This window comes from Lontra canadensis, unplaced genomic scaffold (assembly GCF_010015895.1).
Source record: "Lontra canadensis isolate GAN:19392208 unplaced genomic scaffold, GSC_riverotter_1.0 scaffold50, whole genome shotgun sequence".
In the NCBI taxonomy this organism is placed as follows: domain Eukaryota; kingdom Metazoa; phylum Chordata; class Mammalia; order Carnivora; family Mustelidae; genus Lontra; species Lontra canadensis.
In genome coordinates this window covers 3,704,625-3,723,231 of record NW_022631044.1, presented here as the reverse complement: position 1 = coordinate 3,723,231, position 18,607 = coordinate 3,704,625, and the positions used below count along the sequence as shown (strand labels likewise).

At 45.2% G+C, this 18,607-nt stretch overlaps 1 protein-coding gene across 1 annotated transcript in view; it reads left to right on the top strand.

Annotated features, from left to right (window-relative positions):
• The window catches only part of ANTXR1 (ANTXR cell adhesion molecule 1), a 210,337-nt gene that overhangs the window by 161,290 nt on the left and 30,440 nt on the right, over nucleotides 1-18,607 (top strand). Inside the window, exon 17 of the mRNA XM_032873745.1 lies at nucleotides 3,406-3,486. Coding sequence (XP_032729636.1) covers nucleotides 3,406-3,486 — 81 coding nt within the window. The remainder of the gene's footprint in view (nucleotides 1-3,405; nucleotides 3,487-18,607) is intronic.

Here is an 18,607-nt window from a genome sequence, read left to right as displayed (position 1 = left end):
GAGGACTAAGCTAAAGGTAGAATTTGTGAGCCATGAGCAGACAGATGGAAGCTGACCCCAGAGACTTGGTGAGTGCCCCCCAAGGGGAGCACTCAGCCTGAGGGAGAGGCTGGAGGAGGGCTGAGGGGAGCACCAGGTAGAGGCTGAAAAGACCTTAGCCAAGAGGTAGGAAGGAGCAGGCAGAGGCTGGAGGCACTGAGGCCAAGGGAGAGTGTGCAGAAGGGAGAGGCCCAGTGCATCAGATATCCAAATTGAGTAAAATGAGGCCCAGCCCTGGCCAAGGCATTTGGCACTTGGGATCCATGGGTGGCCTGAACAGGTGCAGCTTTGGTGGAGTGTTGTGGCTACCAAACACTGCCAGAGAGGCCAGACCATGGCAGGCTGGAGGGCGATGAGAAGTGTGGCCCGAGCAAAGGGAGGAAAGGGTTGGAGGAGCACAGAATGGAAGACCGGTAAAGTCCACATTATCGGATTCTTACACTCTGTATTGTGTTTTTTTCTGCTTTCTGCAGAGCCTCCCAGATAATCATTTTAATGACTTTCCCATGATCACAGATAACATTTAATGAATACTTTCTATTAGATGAGTATCTAACTCCAATATCTAATTGTAGGCCTTTATAACAAGTCTATCGGGTAGATGGTACATTGTGGTCTGTTTTAAAGATGAGAAAGGTGAGGCTTAAGGAGCCGAACCAGCTTGCCTGAGGCTGCAGACCCGGGAGGGGCAGACCCAGAATACAAACTCAGGTTGTCTGAATTGTCCCTTTGTGCTTAAGTATCAAACTGCGACCCACTGCCACCAGAAAACCTGACTTCCTGCTGATTCTCGTGGTATGACACATCTAGGGGGGCTCTACTCTTTTGCTCTGCGTGTAGCTTTAGCTTTAAATTTCTGCAGATACTCTTCCAGCCCAGTCTCATTGCTCCTCCGGTGCAAAGCAGTTGAGTAATTAGCACACAGAACGCTGTGGGTGGGCTGATTCGCAAGGACAAATACTGGGAGTCCCTCAAAATAGCGAAAGAAAAGAGGCATCCATCCAGGAAACCCACCTGGTTTTATCCTGAAATATAAATGCTTATCCCAAGGAATCTTAAAGGAAAACATTTAACTGGTGATTGAAATAGTTTAATGCAAAAAACCAGGCTGAACACAGCAGCAGTCCCATCCAGCTTTTAAAATATTTTTAGAGGCTTTCGTAAATACTTCACCAAAAGAGATGAGAAACATGACACTTAGCAAGACAAAGTTTAACCCACAAGAACTTGAGCAAGAGTTGATAGAGATTCAAGAGCAGACTTTTTTGTATTTGAATATAACCCACCAGAAAACAAGGTCAGAGCATGAAATCTTCAGGATGATATTTTTAAAATTGGTGCTTCTGCCTCAAAAGCTTTGTGTCAAGCAACTTGAAGGGCTCTGGATTTCCCAGCCTTTTGGCATCATCCTGTAGAGACCCCTTCAGTTGATGGCCTTCAAACATGGCTCGCTGAGATCCCAGCAGGAAGCACAGCTCGGCCCAGTATGTACCTGTGTGTGCGTTGTGTGTGCACACAAACACCAACCATATACATGCCCAGACAAATTTAACTGATACGAATTTGTCACAAAATGATAGTTATCTTCGCCATGGGCAAACGGCTCAAGTATTTCCCTTCCGCTTCTATTTTACTTCTTAAACATTTTGGTCCTAATACACAACATTGTTTCATGGGGGCTTGAAGAGTTGCAACCAAGGAGTTAGAAACCCTATTCTAAAGGATCTAAGTTCAAGTACTCTAGCCAGAAAGATGTGCACAGGGAAGAATCTACGGTTGTATAATAGAAAATATGCAAACTTTAGAATTACGCAGCTGTGGGGTCCAGTCGCACCTCTCCAATTTACAAGCTGTGTGCCTAGGCAAATTAGTTGTTAGTCTGACCTTCTGTTTCCTCTCCCTAATCCTTTTGGACTTTGCCAGAAGACCCTTGTGATAGCACCTAGCCCAGCAATTAGAAGCACTGAATTCAATCATTCATCCAACTAATATCTACTGAGCGCCCGATGCTCTCCTAGGACTGGACAGATAGCAATTTACAAACCTAGCTGACACCTCTGCTGTCCTGGAGTTGACATTCCGGGTGGCAGAGACAGACAATAGGCAAATAAACATAGAATATGTCAGGGATTAATAAGAGCTACATCAGTTTGTTGCTGCTGTAATAAGCTACCACTAACTAAGTGAATTAAACCAAACCTATCATTCTATAGTTCTGAAGGACAGAACCCCAAAATATGTCTCACTAGGTTAAAATCAAGGCAAGGCCAGGGCTACATCTCTTCTGGAGGCTCCAGGAGAGAATCCATCTCCCTGCCTTTCTAGAGTTTAGAGACTGCCCACATTCATTGATTTCTGGCCCACTTCCCTCTCCAAAGCAACCATGAGTTGAATCTTCCTCAGAGGTATCGCTCTGATTCTCCATCTGTTGGCACGACTTCTCAGACCCTGACCCTCCTGCTCTAGTAAGGCTCTATCCACATGGTTACATTGGGTCCACCTGCATAGTCCAGGATAACCCTCCCCATCCCGCCGAGATCCTTAACTTAATCATATTTCCAAAGTCCTTTCTGCCTTAGAAGATAATATATTAAAGGTTAATAGAGCAAAGCTAAATAAATGTCATTGTCTCCTTTTAGTATTTGCAGCAGGGGAAATCGGCCTCCTTCAACATGGCTGGGGAACAAGAATGGCCAGAGGAAGTAGACTCCCTTCATCACACACTGAAAACTTCAGCATTCATAGACCCACTCTTCCCAGATTCAACCCACTACCTACAAATCCAAAGGGGTTGTGATCTGGGATGTTTGGTCATCTGTCCCTCGAGCCTGGGATACCTGAGCAAGTCCTAGTGAGCAAGTGCTGAGTGAGCCTAGGGGACAGCCAGGGATCTGCATCCCAGGGGCCTTTTATTGGTCTTGCTCCATTGACATTTCTGTTTAGTAATTTTCCTGAATTTGTTATCATTGCTTCATTCGTGAACTCTGGGCATTAAGTGGGAAGAAAAAACTTCAGTGGAAGTTGGAAGGATAGACCCATGGTGTGAGGATATGGCTGGAAATATGGTAAAAGCAAAAGCTGAGAGCCTGAATGAACTCTGTGTTTGCAAATCTGAGGTTGCCCCCTAGTCTCAGGTGTACCCTCATGAGCACAGAGCCTTCTGTTATGGGTCTCTTCTCCCCCTACATTCCTGCAGACCCCTGAACTTAGGGCCTGGATAGTCACTTAGCCTTTACAACCACATTGCCAGTGGTATGTTGTTCACATGACTGAAGAAGCATGGAAAGTTCTACATGTCTGTGCTGGCCACTGCTCTGGTTTCATTTGTAACCTGGGTACATTTGTTTTTGTTTTTGCCTTTTGCAGGGAAAACTGGATGCCTTGTGGGTCCTACTAAGGAAAGGATATGATCGTGTGTCTGTGATGCGTCCACAGCCGGGAGACACGGTAGGATTCATTCATGGTTGTCACACACACATTGTTTTTCTCTCTCCCTCTGACTTCATTGAACTAGAATAACTCCATATATATGCAGCTATTATTTTATGTTATGAGAAAACAGATACTAATTCTAAAAATTCTGGTTTCGATAAGACCTTGAGTGTTGTTTTTTTCTGGAAAGGATTTTGACAGAAATAAGTCAAGTTAAACTTCCTAGGACTTGAGCTTCTTAATTTATAGGTACAATGAGTGAAAGAGGCAAGGCTGGCTCTTGCCTAGGCTGTACCAGGATAGAGGCCTGCTATTCCCCAGAGCAGTGGCTTATGGTGACCAGCAAGATGCCAGAGCCACAAGATGGGATGAGGAAATAGGGGCCACAGAAAACTCCCACAAACTTCCATCAGGTATTGGGCCCAACTAGTCCAAGATCTCAGGAGGGCCTTCTGCCCTGGTGAGGATTTGCCCCAAATGGTCAGGCCCAAGCATGGAGAGTCTCCAACTAAGAGGAGGCAGAAAGGGAGGAGCCAGCAGAGACCCTTAGGAACAATTTGGCCCATCTTCATTCTGTCAATGAGAAAATGAAGGACAAGAGAAGCTGAGTAACTTGTGTTCACATAACGAAAATGCTAGAAACAGCTCCAGTTCTGCCGAAATCACATTGTTGCTCTGTCTTCTTGTAAGAGCTCGTCTCTCATCCCTAAACTTTATAAAACAAAGCTTGCGACCAAGTTCTCCCTCAACTCGCAGCAAACTACACCTTCCATCCACTTCTCTGGGAGTCAGACACATTAACCCAAAAGCAAAATAAAGGTGTCTGACTTGGAACCCCTTTCAAATCAGATAAAGAATTTCCTTTAGGCAGGAGAACTCCAGGCAAGTTACTTAAACTCTCTGAACTTCAGCTTTATAAAGTAGATGATACATTGGTTGGTTGGAGAAGGTAATGTTTGTAAAGAATTTGGTCCAGTAGTGAACATACGGTTATACTCAAGCAATGGCAAATATAACTGTCGTTATTTATTTCGTCCTTTTTTACCATCTGTGAAGGGCTGATGCATAAACTCAAAGCATACTGCAATTGATGTCTATCAGGCGTACCCACTTGTTTACCCTGCTCACTCTTCAACATGGGACAACTCATAAAACCCAAGAGCACAGCCTACCAGGCAGGCCCCTCCCCTCTTCCTATGCACCTAGCTTATGGCTGAGAGATTTGGTCTAAAGTTTCAAAGCTTGTGCATTTTGCCTTTCCTGTCTCCAGGTTGTGGCAGGGACAGCAGGCAAGTATGATGTGCAAGAAACCAGGTCATATAAATGCGGACCTGATGTGGCTCTTATGTCATGTGGAATTCGTAGTTTGTCTGTGAAAGGCCATAAGGACACACTGAGATAGCAAATTTTAAAGTACAAAGTCTACAGTTAACAGAAGTGAGCCTAGGCTGTAAACTTGGTAAACTTGGGGTGGTGTTTGGCCTTATACATCTGGTTTCTGTGGGAAATTAAGAAGTTTTTTCAGCATGCATGACCCTCATCTAACACATGAAGAAAGAAAACAATTAGATACCTAAACTCAGGTTCAGCGGTACTGTTTTTTGTGACAGAATATGCTGGTCAAGTATACAAGCCCATTTCTTCAGAACACCTGAGAAACATCTCCGCTAAGATTTGTTAACATTCCATCCCCCACTGACCGGTTTGGCAGAAACATAGTCATAAGCTGAGTCAACCTGAGAAGTCCTAGGGGATGGTGTCATGGATAAGATACAAGAATCAACAGTGTTTGGCCTGAAAAGGCCAAAGGGATAAGTCCAACAACAATAGGATATCCTCTAATGAATCACACCTAGACTGAATCTCCTATTTGAGAATTTTGAATGAAAGTTTGTGTTAACATTTGAAGATGTGCTCTACACTTTTAAGAAACACAATGCTGCCTTGAGTTTTCATTCTCTGATCACACAAAGTAATAGATTTGAAGTACAGAAGGTCTAAGAATTAGGATACAATTGACCTTATTCTCAGCGCTGTCCCAAATGGATTTTTGACCCGCCTACTTTTAAATGGGCTTTCTTGATAGAAATCCTAATAAAATTTTAAGACACATGGGAAAAACAGAAGCTGAGAACTGTGTCCTTGTAATCATGACGAGGCCCCAGACATCTTGACGTACGCATGGAGTTACGCAAGGAAGGTCACAGAATAGGTAGGAAGGGACCAAAGCTGCCTTATGGCAACTTGGGAAAGAATTCCAAGAGAGGGAGGATGATGTTCTAGCTTTGTCTACATGCTTATTCTTTTTTGTTTTGCATAACTTCAGGAGACTCACTACAGATCTGCATCACTTACACGGTGATGATTCTGTAAGAATTCCTCAGCCCTGATTTATGGGGCTGACCACATTTTCCATAAACTCGAAATGACTACATCCAGGCATGTGCTCATGAACAAGAGTCACAGGTTCTGAATTTTTCCTTTAAAACAAAAACAAAAACAAAAATCACCTAATTACATTCTCCGTTGCATTCTGAATTGTTTCAAACACATGTTGACCTCACAGAAACCTGGCAGTTCTCCCTTCTCTGTTCATGTCTGCCCTATCCTCCCCACAGTTAACCCACCCCAGCCCTGCAGAGGCAGACAGGGGCCCACCAACAGAGCCTTTGAGCCTTCCTGCCCAAGGAGACTCCAGCCTCCACCGCAGAGCTGAGGGCTACGGAGGCTGGAGCCCAGAGCCACACCCTTCCCCGGGACTGGTGCCCACCGCCTCAGAGCCGTCCAAGTCCCAGGTCAGGGAAAACATGAATGGGACCACAACAGGAGACATGAGCTTCCAGTCTGCCTTCTCTCCCATCCATCTCCCTCCCCCGCCCCCCTGCTTCCTTTTTCTTCCTGGGGTGGGCTCACAGTCCTATTGCTCCTTGGTACCCACCAGGAAAGCCTTGGGCCAATACACAAGAGAAGGTGCCAGAAGAAACCACTTAAGTAACAAACCAGCAACACATCTTATCCTAAAACATAGAGTTCACTAAGCACATGATACCCTTTGCTGGAACCATCCCCCTGCCTCCAATATATAACTGTTCTATGCTTTTTCTAAAATACATATCTCAATGTGACATTCTGAGACTTCAGACTTTCAAAGACCAGGAAAAACCCACCAAAAATAACTTGACTTAGAAAGAACACCCTAATTTCAAATGCAAGGATATAAGGGAACTTCAGAGATCAGGTTTCATGGAATCCAGTGATTTTCAACCTGGTTGCACATTGTGATCACCTGGGGAGCTTTAAAACACTGACATGCTGTGTGGGGGTTGGCGGGGGACTAGATGACTCAGTCGACTGAGCATCCAACTCCTGGTTTTGGCTCAGGACTTGATTGCAGGGTGGTGGGATTGAGCCCCGAATCAGGCTCTGTGCTCAGCGGGGAGTTTGCTGAAGATTCTCATTCACTCTCTCCCTCTGTCCCTCTCCTGCCCGCACTCACTCTATCTCTGTAAAATAAATAAATCTTAAAAAACTAAAAAACAAAAACACTGACCCCGGGATCCCACCCCAAAGGTTTTATTTCATTGATCTGGGATGATGTCTGGACACTGGGATTTTAGAAGCTCCCCCAGGTGTTCTAATGGCAACCAAGGTTAAGAATCAGTGATCTGGTCCAATTCCCTATTTTTCATCCAAGACAGCATCTTCCCTTTCCTTCTCCATCAATTTGAAGGCAACTCTCCACACTCCTTCTGAGCCCTGTGCCTATGTCTCACAGGCATAAGGGAGATGGATGATGACTGTTTTCATGGGCTTTCACCAGGCGCTTTCCTACCAGGAAGATTAACATCAGTTTGGGCCCCTATCTTATTGTTACTGCTTAGGGGAAAAAGATGGAAAAGAGGAACTGTAACTCTAGTTTTTTCTGGATGGAATTCAATGGATATATTGACCAGTCTAACCCCTCCCCTGTTGTTTTTACCTCCATTTGGGCCATCCCCCTTCATGTGCTCTGGGAGGGAACCACTAGAACTGGCTGTCTTCTTTGTTTTCATCTCTTCTGTCTCTCCCAGATCTGACAGTGGGAGGCCGGTACATTCCATTACTATCAGCAAAAACAAAAAACTCAGGCACGCTCTGAGCCTATCTGGCAAGGCTGGGCCTCCTTGCCATCTGAAGAGACCCGAGACCCCAGGAAACACACACGTAAATGTACATAAACAATGTTTGAAACTTATCTGAAGCTCAGCCCCAGAGGTTGTGAAATCCTCTCCTGGAGCTCCAGCCCCTGGCTGCTGTCTGTGCAGCTGTTTCCAATAAGGGAGTAAGGCCAGTCACATGGGCACCAAGCCTCCCTACTGGCACTGAGGCCAGAGTGAGCCGAGGCAGGTTATCTCAGAGGGCAGAGAGTGTGCTCAGCCCAGTCCTTCGAAAGCAGATGAGCCACCTGAGCAACTCAGAGATTGTGTCTATGCTGTACCCCCACCCCTTTGCCCTGCTGTCCACATTCCCTGTATTACCTCTTTCTTCTTCTGTCTTTAACTTGGCTGCCTTCCCTCAAGCATTCTTTGATCAAAAATCTATTAAGCTCCCACTAAGAACCCATCACAGTGCTGGGCACTAGGGATATCGATTAGAACAGGCCTGAATTTTGGCTTCCTGGAAGTGAGTGTGGGACTTGGAGGAGAAGGGAGGGTCAGGCATTGTATTGACCGCAGGTGGTTCTAGAAGCACAAACCCATTCACAGTCATTTGGAGAATGAGAATGATCTCTATTCACGGAGCAGTGACTGAAGCTTAGGGTAGGATATTAACTTTGCCAAGGGCACACTGCTAGTAAGGTTACAAGATTTAGTCCCCTAGTGCCCGCGGTTCTCGGTCACACCACTTCAAAGAATGAAGAGGTAGACCAGAACAAGAGTGGCGGGCAGAAAGGCAAGGTGTACCGAGTGACAAGACAAAGCTCCCGGAGAGGGAGGGGACCTGAGAGGGTTGCCATTTGGGCATTCAGATCTAGGGGTTTTTATAAGCTCTTTTACAGAACTATCTTGAGCAAGCTGAGTGGGGGTCCCCTGTGGATTGGCTACTACCGTGTGCCAATTAGGGCTTTCATCATGCACCTGTCTACCTATTGGGTTCTTGTTCATGTGTTGATGGTCTTTTGGGGCTGATATGTGGGGATGAACTGCCTCGACCTGGGACAGTGACCGATGTTTTATGGTTAATTGTCTTGTCTCAGGATGTCTTGCAAAAGTTAATTCTGCAGAGGTTACCAGACAGGAAGCTGTTGAGGTCTCATTTGAGCTGTGAAACAGGATGCTGGTGCAGTTTCGTCTTCACATCCCGGCTCCCTGTTTTCTTGTTGGGGACCCGGGCCCCGACTACCCAAGTGTCCAGCTAACTCCTAACAGTAAGGGGCAGAGCGGGGGCTTGAATCCAGGACTGTTGGATACTGGGGATCCTCAAGTCCTTGACACGCTCAGCAGATATTTGTTGAGCGTCTTCTGTGAGATGAGCGCGGGCTTTGTGCTGGCTGTTCACTGACTAACAAGCAGCATTCTCACCCTGAAAGAGCAGGGACACACAGTCAAGTCTCCAAACATTGCCAGCGTGAAAGGCTGTGTGAGGGAGCGGAGCACAGGAGGCGTGAGGGATATTCCCAGAAAGGGCATGTCACCAGACCAGAGTAAAAACCAGCTTCTAGGAGTGACATTTAAGCTGAGGGCAGAAGGAGACTTGAGAAGGGAGGAGATCCTAGAGAGAAGGAAGCTTGAGCAAGGACCCCAGGCTGGGCTTCTGGCTCCTTCCAGGAGACACAAGGAGTTGGGTGTGGTGGAGGACAGAATGTGAAGCAGTGGGAGGAGGCCATGGGGGGTGTTGGTCATGACAGCCCACTCCAAGGACAGTGGAGAATAACAGCAAGTGTTTTAAGCAGGGGCGTGATCGGATTTGTGTTTTAGAGCAGTCTGGCCAGCTACGGCAGGGAGTTGGTGGCGGGGAGAGGGAGTGAGCCAAAGCAGTGGCAAGCAAGAGGGAGAGACTGGATTCCAGAGGTGCTGAGGAAACACAACGACTGGGTTTGGTGACTGGGTGTAGAGGAGGATGAGAGAGAGTGAAGTGTTAGGAAGGAACTCCAGAGTTTGGTGTGAGCTGGCAGTGATGCCACCAGGATGAGGACAGGAAGAGGAGAGCTTGGCGAGGGAAGACAGGAACCAGGTAGCCTGTGTAGACAAGGAAGAGAAATAGGTTAAGCAGTGAACCCCAAGGGTCATGTCCTGCAAGTCATGGTGGGGAAAGAAAAAGGGGACAAGAAGGAAACTAACAAAGACCAGCCAGGGAACAAAAAAGTGCAACAGGAGAGCCTGGGGTCATGGAAACTGAGAGAGGAAGACTCATCACTGAGGAGCATGGAGTCAACAGGGTCAAGTGATACAAAATTCAGATGCAAGCTGCCACCAGTCCTTTAATTAGATTAGCACTAAGAAGGTTATGGTGACCTTGGTGACCTAGGTTCAGAGGAATGACGGAGCCAGGAGGGAAGCTTCGTGGAAAATGGGAGGGGAGATCCAACCGTAGCTGCAGGAGCACTAGAGTTGAAACCATGTGGGCTTGCAGTGGCTCCCAGCATTTGAAGACAGAAGGCAATTAGTTTCCTCCCAAGTACTGCTTGTAGATATACTTTGGAAAATACTGCTCAGTCCAGTGGATTCTCCCACTGTGATCATCCCCTATGACATTCTTTTTACCATTTCTTGCGCTCACCAAAAATGTGTTTGTTTAGTTAATAGAGTTTTTGCCCTTATCTTTTCTTACCTTTTTTAAGATTTTATTTATATATTTGACAGAGAGAAACACGCAAAGAAAGGGAACACAAGCAGGGGGAGTGGGAAAGGGAGAAGCAGGCTTCCCGCCAAGCAGGGAGCCCGATGCGGGGCTTGATCCCAGGACCCTGGAATCATGACCTGAGCAAAAGGCAGACGCTTAACAACTGAGCCACCCAGGCGCCCCATATCTTTTCTTTATTAAGTTGTGATCATACTGTATATGATTTAGTATTGAATTCTTTACTTTAATCCTATAATCATAAGGGGGAACAATTTTTTTAAATCACTTGGGTTCCTAAGCAATTAGGATAATTAAAAATCACTGTTTTATGTGTGCTGGTAAGACATTCCTTCCTGCATATGGGCCACTTTAAAGCAGATGTATGTCTGTGTAAAGAAATAAATATTCCTACTTGAACCGCTCATTGGTGAAACAACAGATCCAACTGACTTAAGCACCACATGTCCGATTTCTAACACACACCCAAACAACCTGGGGAAAATGGACAATGTGGTCATCCAGAATAAAAAGATTGGTTGACCTTCTATGAGAAGTTCGCCTAGATTCTGCCATTCTTTTTACACCCAACCTGGGGCTTGAACTCATAACCCCAAGATCAACGAGTTGCACACGGACTGGGCCAGCCAGGCACCAAGATCCTGCGGTTCTTACCAGTCATTTCCCTTTCATAGAGAAGCCTTTTGCATTTGAAACTCCTAACTTCAGTTTTCCTCTGAAGTTGTTTCATTGTGTCTCTAGTAAACTCTTCTGACAACACTGATTGTCGAAAATAAAATGACCAGAGCAAACCCAAGAGCTGGAAATGTCTACCTCATTCGTTAGGCATGACCACTGTCAGCACACGGCTGTTAGGATGCCATGAAGGGCTCTGTGAAAAGGCAGACAAGAGTGAGATATGGTCGTGACATGGACAGTTCAGAAGACAGAACAGATGGCCATCAAGGTCACTCTCTGGACAGAGAGAGCTGAAGGAACTGAGAGCAGCAGAGAAAGGGCCACCACTGGCAGTCTGAGAGGACAGGAGGCCTCCCCAGGGACAGGACTTGCCCTGCACGGTGAAGGCAAGTTGGGACTTAGTCAAGCAGACAGGGTGTGGAAGGGGGTACCTGAGGTAGCAGGTGTCTCAGAGCCACGATGCAGTCCTCTCAGTGCCTGTGGCCAACAACAGTGAGAACAAATCCCAGGCTGGAGAGAAGGGAGCACACAGTCCCCTGCAAAGGCTGTAAGGTGCACATGGATGACATTTTACCATATTGATGTGCACCTAATTCTATAACCAATGCAAGCCAATCTTCACCTGGAATAAATGTTATGGTGCCAAAGCATATTGTTTTTTAAGAAATTTTATCTAATACAAGTTTGACCAGATATTAATAGCATTTTTAATGTATATGTATAATTGGGCCACAGAGGTCTTGCCTTAGAGAGCAGCCAGATTGGCAGTTGTTCAACCAAAGCTCAGGAACTACGGGTCTAATGTGTTGGGAACTAGTTAAAAGGCTGTTGCACTGACACGTGCATGGATGGGGAGGCTTGAATTTAAATGGTGACACAGGGAACGAAAAGACAGAGATGGCTATCTCTGAAACTAGCAGCAGCATTGTGTGGAGAAAAAGATCAATCGTTTTGGCATCGGAAGGCCCAGGTTAGATCCCAGAGCTACCTTGTGGCCTCAGCTAAGTTTCTCATACTCACCGAGCTTCACTTTCCTTGTGCACAAAAGTGATCTAATAATCCCTACTTCTTTAGGTGTTGTCAGGATTCCATAAAATGACAAATATAAATAATTCAAATAGATGGGAGTTCATTTTCTTCCCTTCCTTTCCCCAGAAAATTGCAGTCGAGAAATTAGTTACATCTCAGCAAGAATAAAAACTTCTCCAAATTAGTCTCTTATGTTTAAATTAGCATTGACTTAAGAGAACCAAGTAATCTACAAATTGAAGTCTTTTTGTGAAGGTCAATTTTTTCTTACCCAATAAACTGTGATTTTATATTGGCTTTTTACATTGAGGATCTTCAAAATTTCTATCGGTGTCTAACACCAGCCTGGAAGGGCCCAGCAAATCTGGAGAGAAAGTCCAACTTGCTGGCCACTGACTTCTGACCTTTTTAGCCTTTTGTAAGAGAGGAACATTTAAGAAAAAGAAAAGAAAAGCAAATTATAGGAAATGTTCCTAGAGGGTGTGATTTATTTTGGCAGAGTCCCTTCCTTGGATATTTGAATTCTCAGTAGTATTTATTCAGTTCTCACCCTTGGAAATCTTTCCTTCACTGTCTCATTGGAGAGGGACATGAGTACTTAGAATTCTTGGCTTACTTTCCTGAATTTAAAAAAGAAAAAGTTCAAGACACCCAATGTCCCCAGCGAAAACCAAACTGTACCCAAAACCTGCAAAGTTGACTGTTTTCAGAGAGAAGTCAAACCCAAAGTTGATGCTGCAAAATATACCATCCTGAGTTTTTTTGCTTTTTTGTACCAACTTCCTTCCCCACAGTAGGGAGGTCTCTCTAAATAAATGGAGGTGCAGGTAGCTGATGCGGTTAAAGGCTCTCCCCCTCCCTCAACTCCCTCTGCCTCTCTCTTCCAGTCCCCCCACGTACACACTCACACACCCATCGTCATTACCGTCATCATCAGCATCATCATTTTACAGCTTCTCTTAGGACTTTCACGTTTGAATTGCCTCATCTCCCAAACAGCTGCGGCAATAGAAGGTCAAGTCCTGGTATTGAGTTGCAAATAGCAAACAGAGAAATAAATACTAGAGGCTGAACAAGACAGGGCTGTCTCATAAAGACACCTCTGTTCAAATTCCCTGACCTTATTTTTTCCTTCCAAACAGAATCAGGATCGAGCAAGGAAAGGGTTGGTTCTAGAGTCAGAATTGCACCCAAGCATGTAACATTTTAGGAAGTTCTCTACTTTGTTCAAACACGATGCTTAGGTCTAGCCACTTGGCTGCCACCAGCCCGTCCCTCCAGCTGGGGATACTGGGAAAGATCATCTCCAGGGACAGTCTGTGACTCTGAGATAGACTAAGTTGAGAATCCTCCTAAACCCAGCTGGTGGGGAGGTCTCTTCTGGCCAGAAGTGTGGGTTGAATCATAGATGGCAAAAGCTGACCTAGGAGATAGCCTTCCAGAATTCGCAATGTGGAGAGGAGTCAGCCACCTGTAGGATATCCAGCATTCCCAAATACATTTTCTTATTCCCTCCGTAGCACCACCTTACTTTCTCTCCCTTTTGCATCTTGGGAAGATGAGGCTTGGATAATAAGGTTCTTGCTTTCTTTAGGGTCACAAAGGGAATTAGTGGAAATGGCAAGATGAGACCCCACCTGCCCTCCGCTGCCTGGCCCTTCTGTCCTCGCCCCGAGCTGGGAACAAAGGACAGGGGTCGTGAATGGGCTTGGTCTCTCGAAGAGAAGGTGGAACAAGACCCATTTTCGAAAAGCAGAGCAAGTTCCTGTCACCCGACCACCTCCCTTTTTGTCCTCCTACCTCTCCTACCTCCCAACACCTTTCCATTTATATCCTGCCCAAGGTGACATAACCAGTAATATCCTCCCACACTGGCCCCACTCTCCCACATTGCGCTGTGCTCCCAAAGTACTTCATGCTCTTTGCCCTTCCTGATTCTACCTCTCCCTGCCTCCCATTAGCCCCCAACATCATGCATAGGACAGAGAGTGCCCGCTCATTCCCCCATCGGGTCTTGAGCTCCTTCTTTATAGCGGCACCAAGCTGTGTGGCAGGGATTTAGCATGAATGAGGCAGGGTCCCTGCCCTTGAGCAGCGCACACGGGCGTAGTCAGGAAAGCCCTGAGTCGTACTCGATGTGATATGTGGTATGGAAGGGGGCTGTGTGGGATTCTGTGGGAGCATAGAGCGAGGAGCTATAACCCAGGCTAGAGGCTCAGGGAAGACCTACAAAAGCAGAGACCATTTGACTGAGCTCTCCCTGTGAAGGAAGGGATGAGCCCTTCTGGTTGGGAGGAACAGCAGAAGTGAAGCCCCAGGTAGGAGAGGAAGGGAAAGAGGAGGCCCAGGCTGACCTTGGAGAGAGGAAGGAGAAAACAGTCTCACCCCCCACTCCTGGCTCTGGCTTCTCCACCCTTCTGTCTGCTCCCATCTTTTGTGTGCTCAGCACTCAGCTGCAGCCCCACTTTCTCCAAGAGGCTCCCCGAGTCCCAGCTCATTGTCTGGCCCCTCCTTCTGCTGTGCTCACAGCTACTGCCAGGAAGTTCAGCACCTTTTGAGCTTAAAGTCAATACTGACTTTTCGTCCTGAATAAGCTGTGATTTTAGGGAAAAGATCACAGCTCTTTTTTTTTTTCCCCCATTTTCTCTTATAGCCTTGAGGACGTGGCTCAATTTGCCTTCTTGTCCCAGGAATTGTCACTCTCTGCAACCCCCAGGTGGTCACAGCTGTTTGTAAACTTCTTTGATGTTCCCTGTGTAGGCACCAGCATTTGCACTTTCCTAGTAGGCAAAGATGTCTCAATAAACCCTCTGCCTTTTAATGAGGAGAGAGAGTTCATACTGTCTTCTAGAAGCATCTTCTGGTAAAATGAGGCTTAATACAGGTTATCAAAACATTAGAATTTCATTACAACCGCATTCATACTTTTTGTCAGTGCCATTTATTAATACCTTTCAGGGGAAAAACAACTCTCTGACTTTACTAGTCTCACTCCACAAATTCATTTCTTATGATATTTACTTAATGTCTCCACGTTTTCCCATTTTTTCTTTTTGGCTAAAACCATGGAGAGCAAAGTCGTGTTCAGAATCCACGATGCTAGCCGAGCTGGCTCCAGGGATGCTTACTCCTCTAGCATTCGGCATCTCTCTGCTTTCTTGAGCTTCCTCCCAACATCTGGATTGGGTTGCCCCAATGAAGAGTGTGGCCTCAGAGGCTGATGCCCAGGCTTTGGCCATGGTCACAGGCATACCAACTTTTCAAGGCCTCTGACTTGAACACAAGCTCTAAATGGGAGTGAATCTTCAGTAAGCTTTTCCATATTCACTACTGCTCACTGAATGTGATATGTAATGGTAAATTCCTAAATGTCACGGCGTCTGGAAAATGGGACATCATAACAGACATCCATTCACCTCTAGTGGTACAACTAATAAAACTGAGCCCACTGGAAATTCCACCATGGGGTCATCCCTGTTGTTGCACAAGACAGAGTACCCCTTCTTTCCCTTTCTAGCGAGGAAAGTAGTTCTGATTAAGAAAGGTGGAGTTCCTTAGACATGGAGATAGAAAGAAAGGAGACTGGGTGTCTTGTCCTTTGGTGGTAGGAGCAAGCTACCAGAGTCTCTGAAGTCATTGCCTCAATAACCCCAACCATGTCTGTAGACCTAAGGGTGTTGTTGTGTGGTTCTCCAAAGAGAGCTAGGGCATCTACAGAACTGAGGCCACCTTCCATGCCTGTAAACAGTAAGCATCCCTCTAAATGAGGAATAATTCCATGAGAGCTTCCTGTAGACCATGTAGGAGACCATTGTGCCCCATCAGCGACACTAGGTTGTCCTACACCCAACCTCTGTGGGGGGCCTAATGTTGCAGATATGTTTGCTCATGGATCAAAACCTCATCTCTTGGCAAAATTGGACCTTAGAGGTAATTAGCATCCAGCCAGCAACCCATGAGTCTGCAGTCCACACCAGGCCACTCACAAGTAACATGGATGGAGGCGTCCGAAAGGTTTAACCTGCCCACGAGAAAATTCCAGTCTCATCCAGCAGCACAGCTGTCCTCTCAGTTAGCTGTAGACTCTAATGCTGGAAGGAATGTTCTTCCCCTCGGAGGATCATCAAGGGCCAGGTTTTGATGCCTATCCCTTATAATATTCACCCAACCCATGTCCAACAGTCCAAGACTATATAATAGATTATTGTTCTCTAAGGAGAACTTTATTCTTTAATAATTTCCTTTCTCTCTCCAGCCCATTCTTTTGAGGACATGTTTAGTCCTAATCCATCTCCAAGATGACTTCTTTTGTTTTTAATGGCAACAATTTGATCATTGAAATTCTCTACCTTTGTAAACCATGGAACAAACTGTCCCTCCCTGAAGAAACACAGTTTCTCATAAATCTTCCCCAGAAACACTAGGGTTAGAGGAGAGAAACATGAATTCATTTTAAATGAGTAATCTTCCCAACTGTCACTTCCAGAAGATAGATAAATGCAGAGATGATCAATACATTTTTAAATATAGCTTTACATGCCTTTAAAAGTCCATGGAGATCAGAAGATAGAAAGTCTCTCCATGACAGGAATTTAAACTAAAGAATTTTCCTTTAGGCTCTTCACGGTCATGGAAGAGTAGACCAGGGCCTTCGTCCATGTGCAGAACATTAAGCAACTGGGTGGGATGACAAATGGAGTCCCATTTTTAAAATTATTTGTGACCCCTGCTTTTCACCCCCAGAAGTAGCAGAAGATGTTTTTAAGTCATAAACACCTCAAATGTAGTCTAGAGCTGTACTGTCCAGTAAGGCAGCCCCTAGTCACATGTGGCTATTAAGCACTCAAAATGTGTCTGGTCAGAAATGAAATGAAATGTAGTAAGTGCAAAATAAATTCTGGATTTTCAAAGATGTAGTATGAAAAAAGAAAGAATACAAAATACCTTTTCAGTCATTTTTATATTGATTATGTGTTGAAATGATAACCTTCTGGACATATTGGATTAAATAAGCTGTATTATTAAGATGCACTTCTCCTGTTTCTTTTCACTTTTCACACACATGGCTACCAGAGAACAAAAAACTACCCATATAGTTTGTGTCCTGTTTCTACTGGACCACACTAGTCTAGAGGACTGGCCTGGAACACAGTTGTGAGGAAGGGGATGACATGACTCCCTACAGGCCCTGAGGCCTCCAGCCATTTGTATTTTGTGGACACAATGAATTTCAGAAATTATGGGTATCTGCCTGCCCTTCCTGGTTTTCTACCAGGTGAGCTGTGACTTTGCCTTTCTGGGCCAGTCCCTGTCCCAAATGTTGTGTGCTTAGCCAGGAGTCAGCATTGTGCTAAACCATTCGTAGACGACCTGCTTCTGGGTTGAGGTTTCTCGTACATAGCAGAACAGCTCCCTCACTGAGACCTATTAAAAGTCAGCATCTGGGCTCTCTCTCTGCCTGCCTCTCTGCCTACTTGTGATCTCTGTCTGTCAAATAAATTAAAAAAAAAAAAATCTTAAAAAAAAAAAAAGTCAGCATCTGACACAAGAGTTTGCAAAAAAAGAAAAATGAAGGAAACATTTATGCGGCTCTCTCTATTGCTTTTTTCCTCCACTATCATCCCAGGGAAGAAAGGGTTTACAGCATTAAGTCTAAATATGTGTACCTTTCTGGGATTATCTTCTCTAACTCTGAAAAATTCCTAGAAAGCAAATAGTATCCCCATCTTCCCAGAATGGAGTCAACTTGACCTGAGCAATAGTGATCACTAGTACTTGCCAAGAGCTGTATAATTTGCAAATTACTTTTAATGCTTTTTTTCTGATGACCCTTCGATATAGGTGCTGTCGTTCCCATTTTACAGATGAGGAACTTGTCTTTACAGAGGTCTCGAGAACTTAGCCTCTACAAGTGATAAATGAGAAAACTAGCATTTATTCATTCAACATGTACTTATTTATCATTCTAAGCCCTGGTGAACCAGGGCCCACAGTGCTGTCATGACATTTACGCTTGGGGACTCTCAGCATCCTAGTGCTGTACCAAGAACTCAAATACAGTTGTTCCCCTCCATCTTATCCAGGGTGGGGAGATGTTCTAAGAACTCCCAATAGACGCTGAAACCACAGAGAGTACTCCCCATATATATACTGTGCTTTTTCCTATACTTACATCTGTATGATAAAGTTTAATTCATAAATTAAAACACTGCAGAGAAGAGGTAGGACTTCAGCTTTTCCTTAAAGGATGCTCAGGCTTTGGCTAAACAAGGAAAAGCAGGCACAGTAAGAGATTGACAGCAATAATAAAATAAAACAATTATAACAATATACTATAATAAAACTTCTGTGAATGTGGTCTTGCTTCAAAATACTATATTGTACTGTACTCACCCTTCTTGTGATGAAGGAAGAGGCTAAAATTCCTGTGTGATGAGATGAAGGGAAGTGAATGGTGGAGGCATGGTGACATAATGTTAGGCTACTACTGACCTTCTGACAATACATCAGAAGGTCTGCTTTGGGAGCAGTGGTTGACTGGGGGCGGGGAACTGAGACCAGGGAAAGCGGAACTACAGATAAGGGAGTC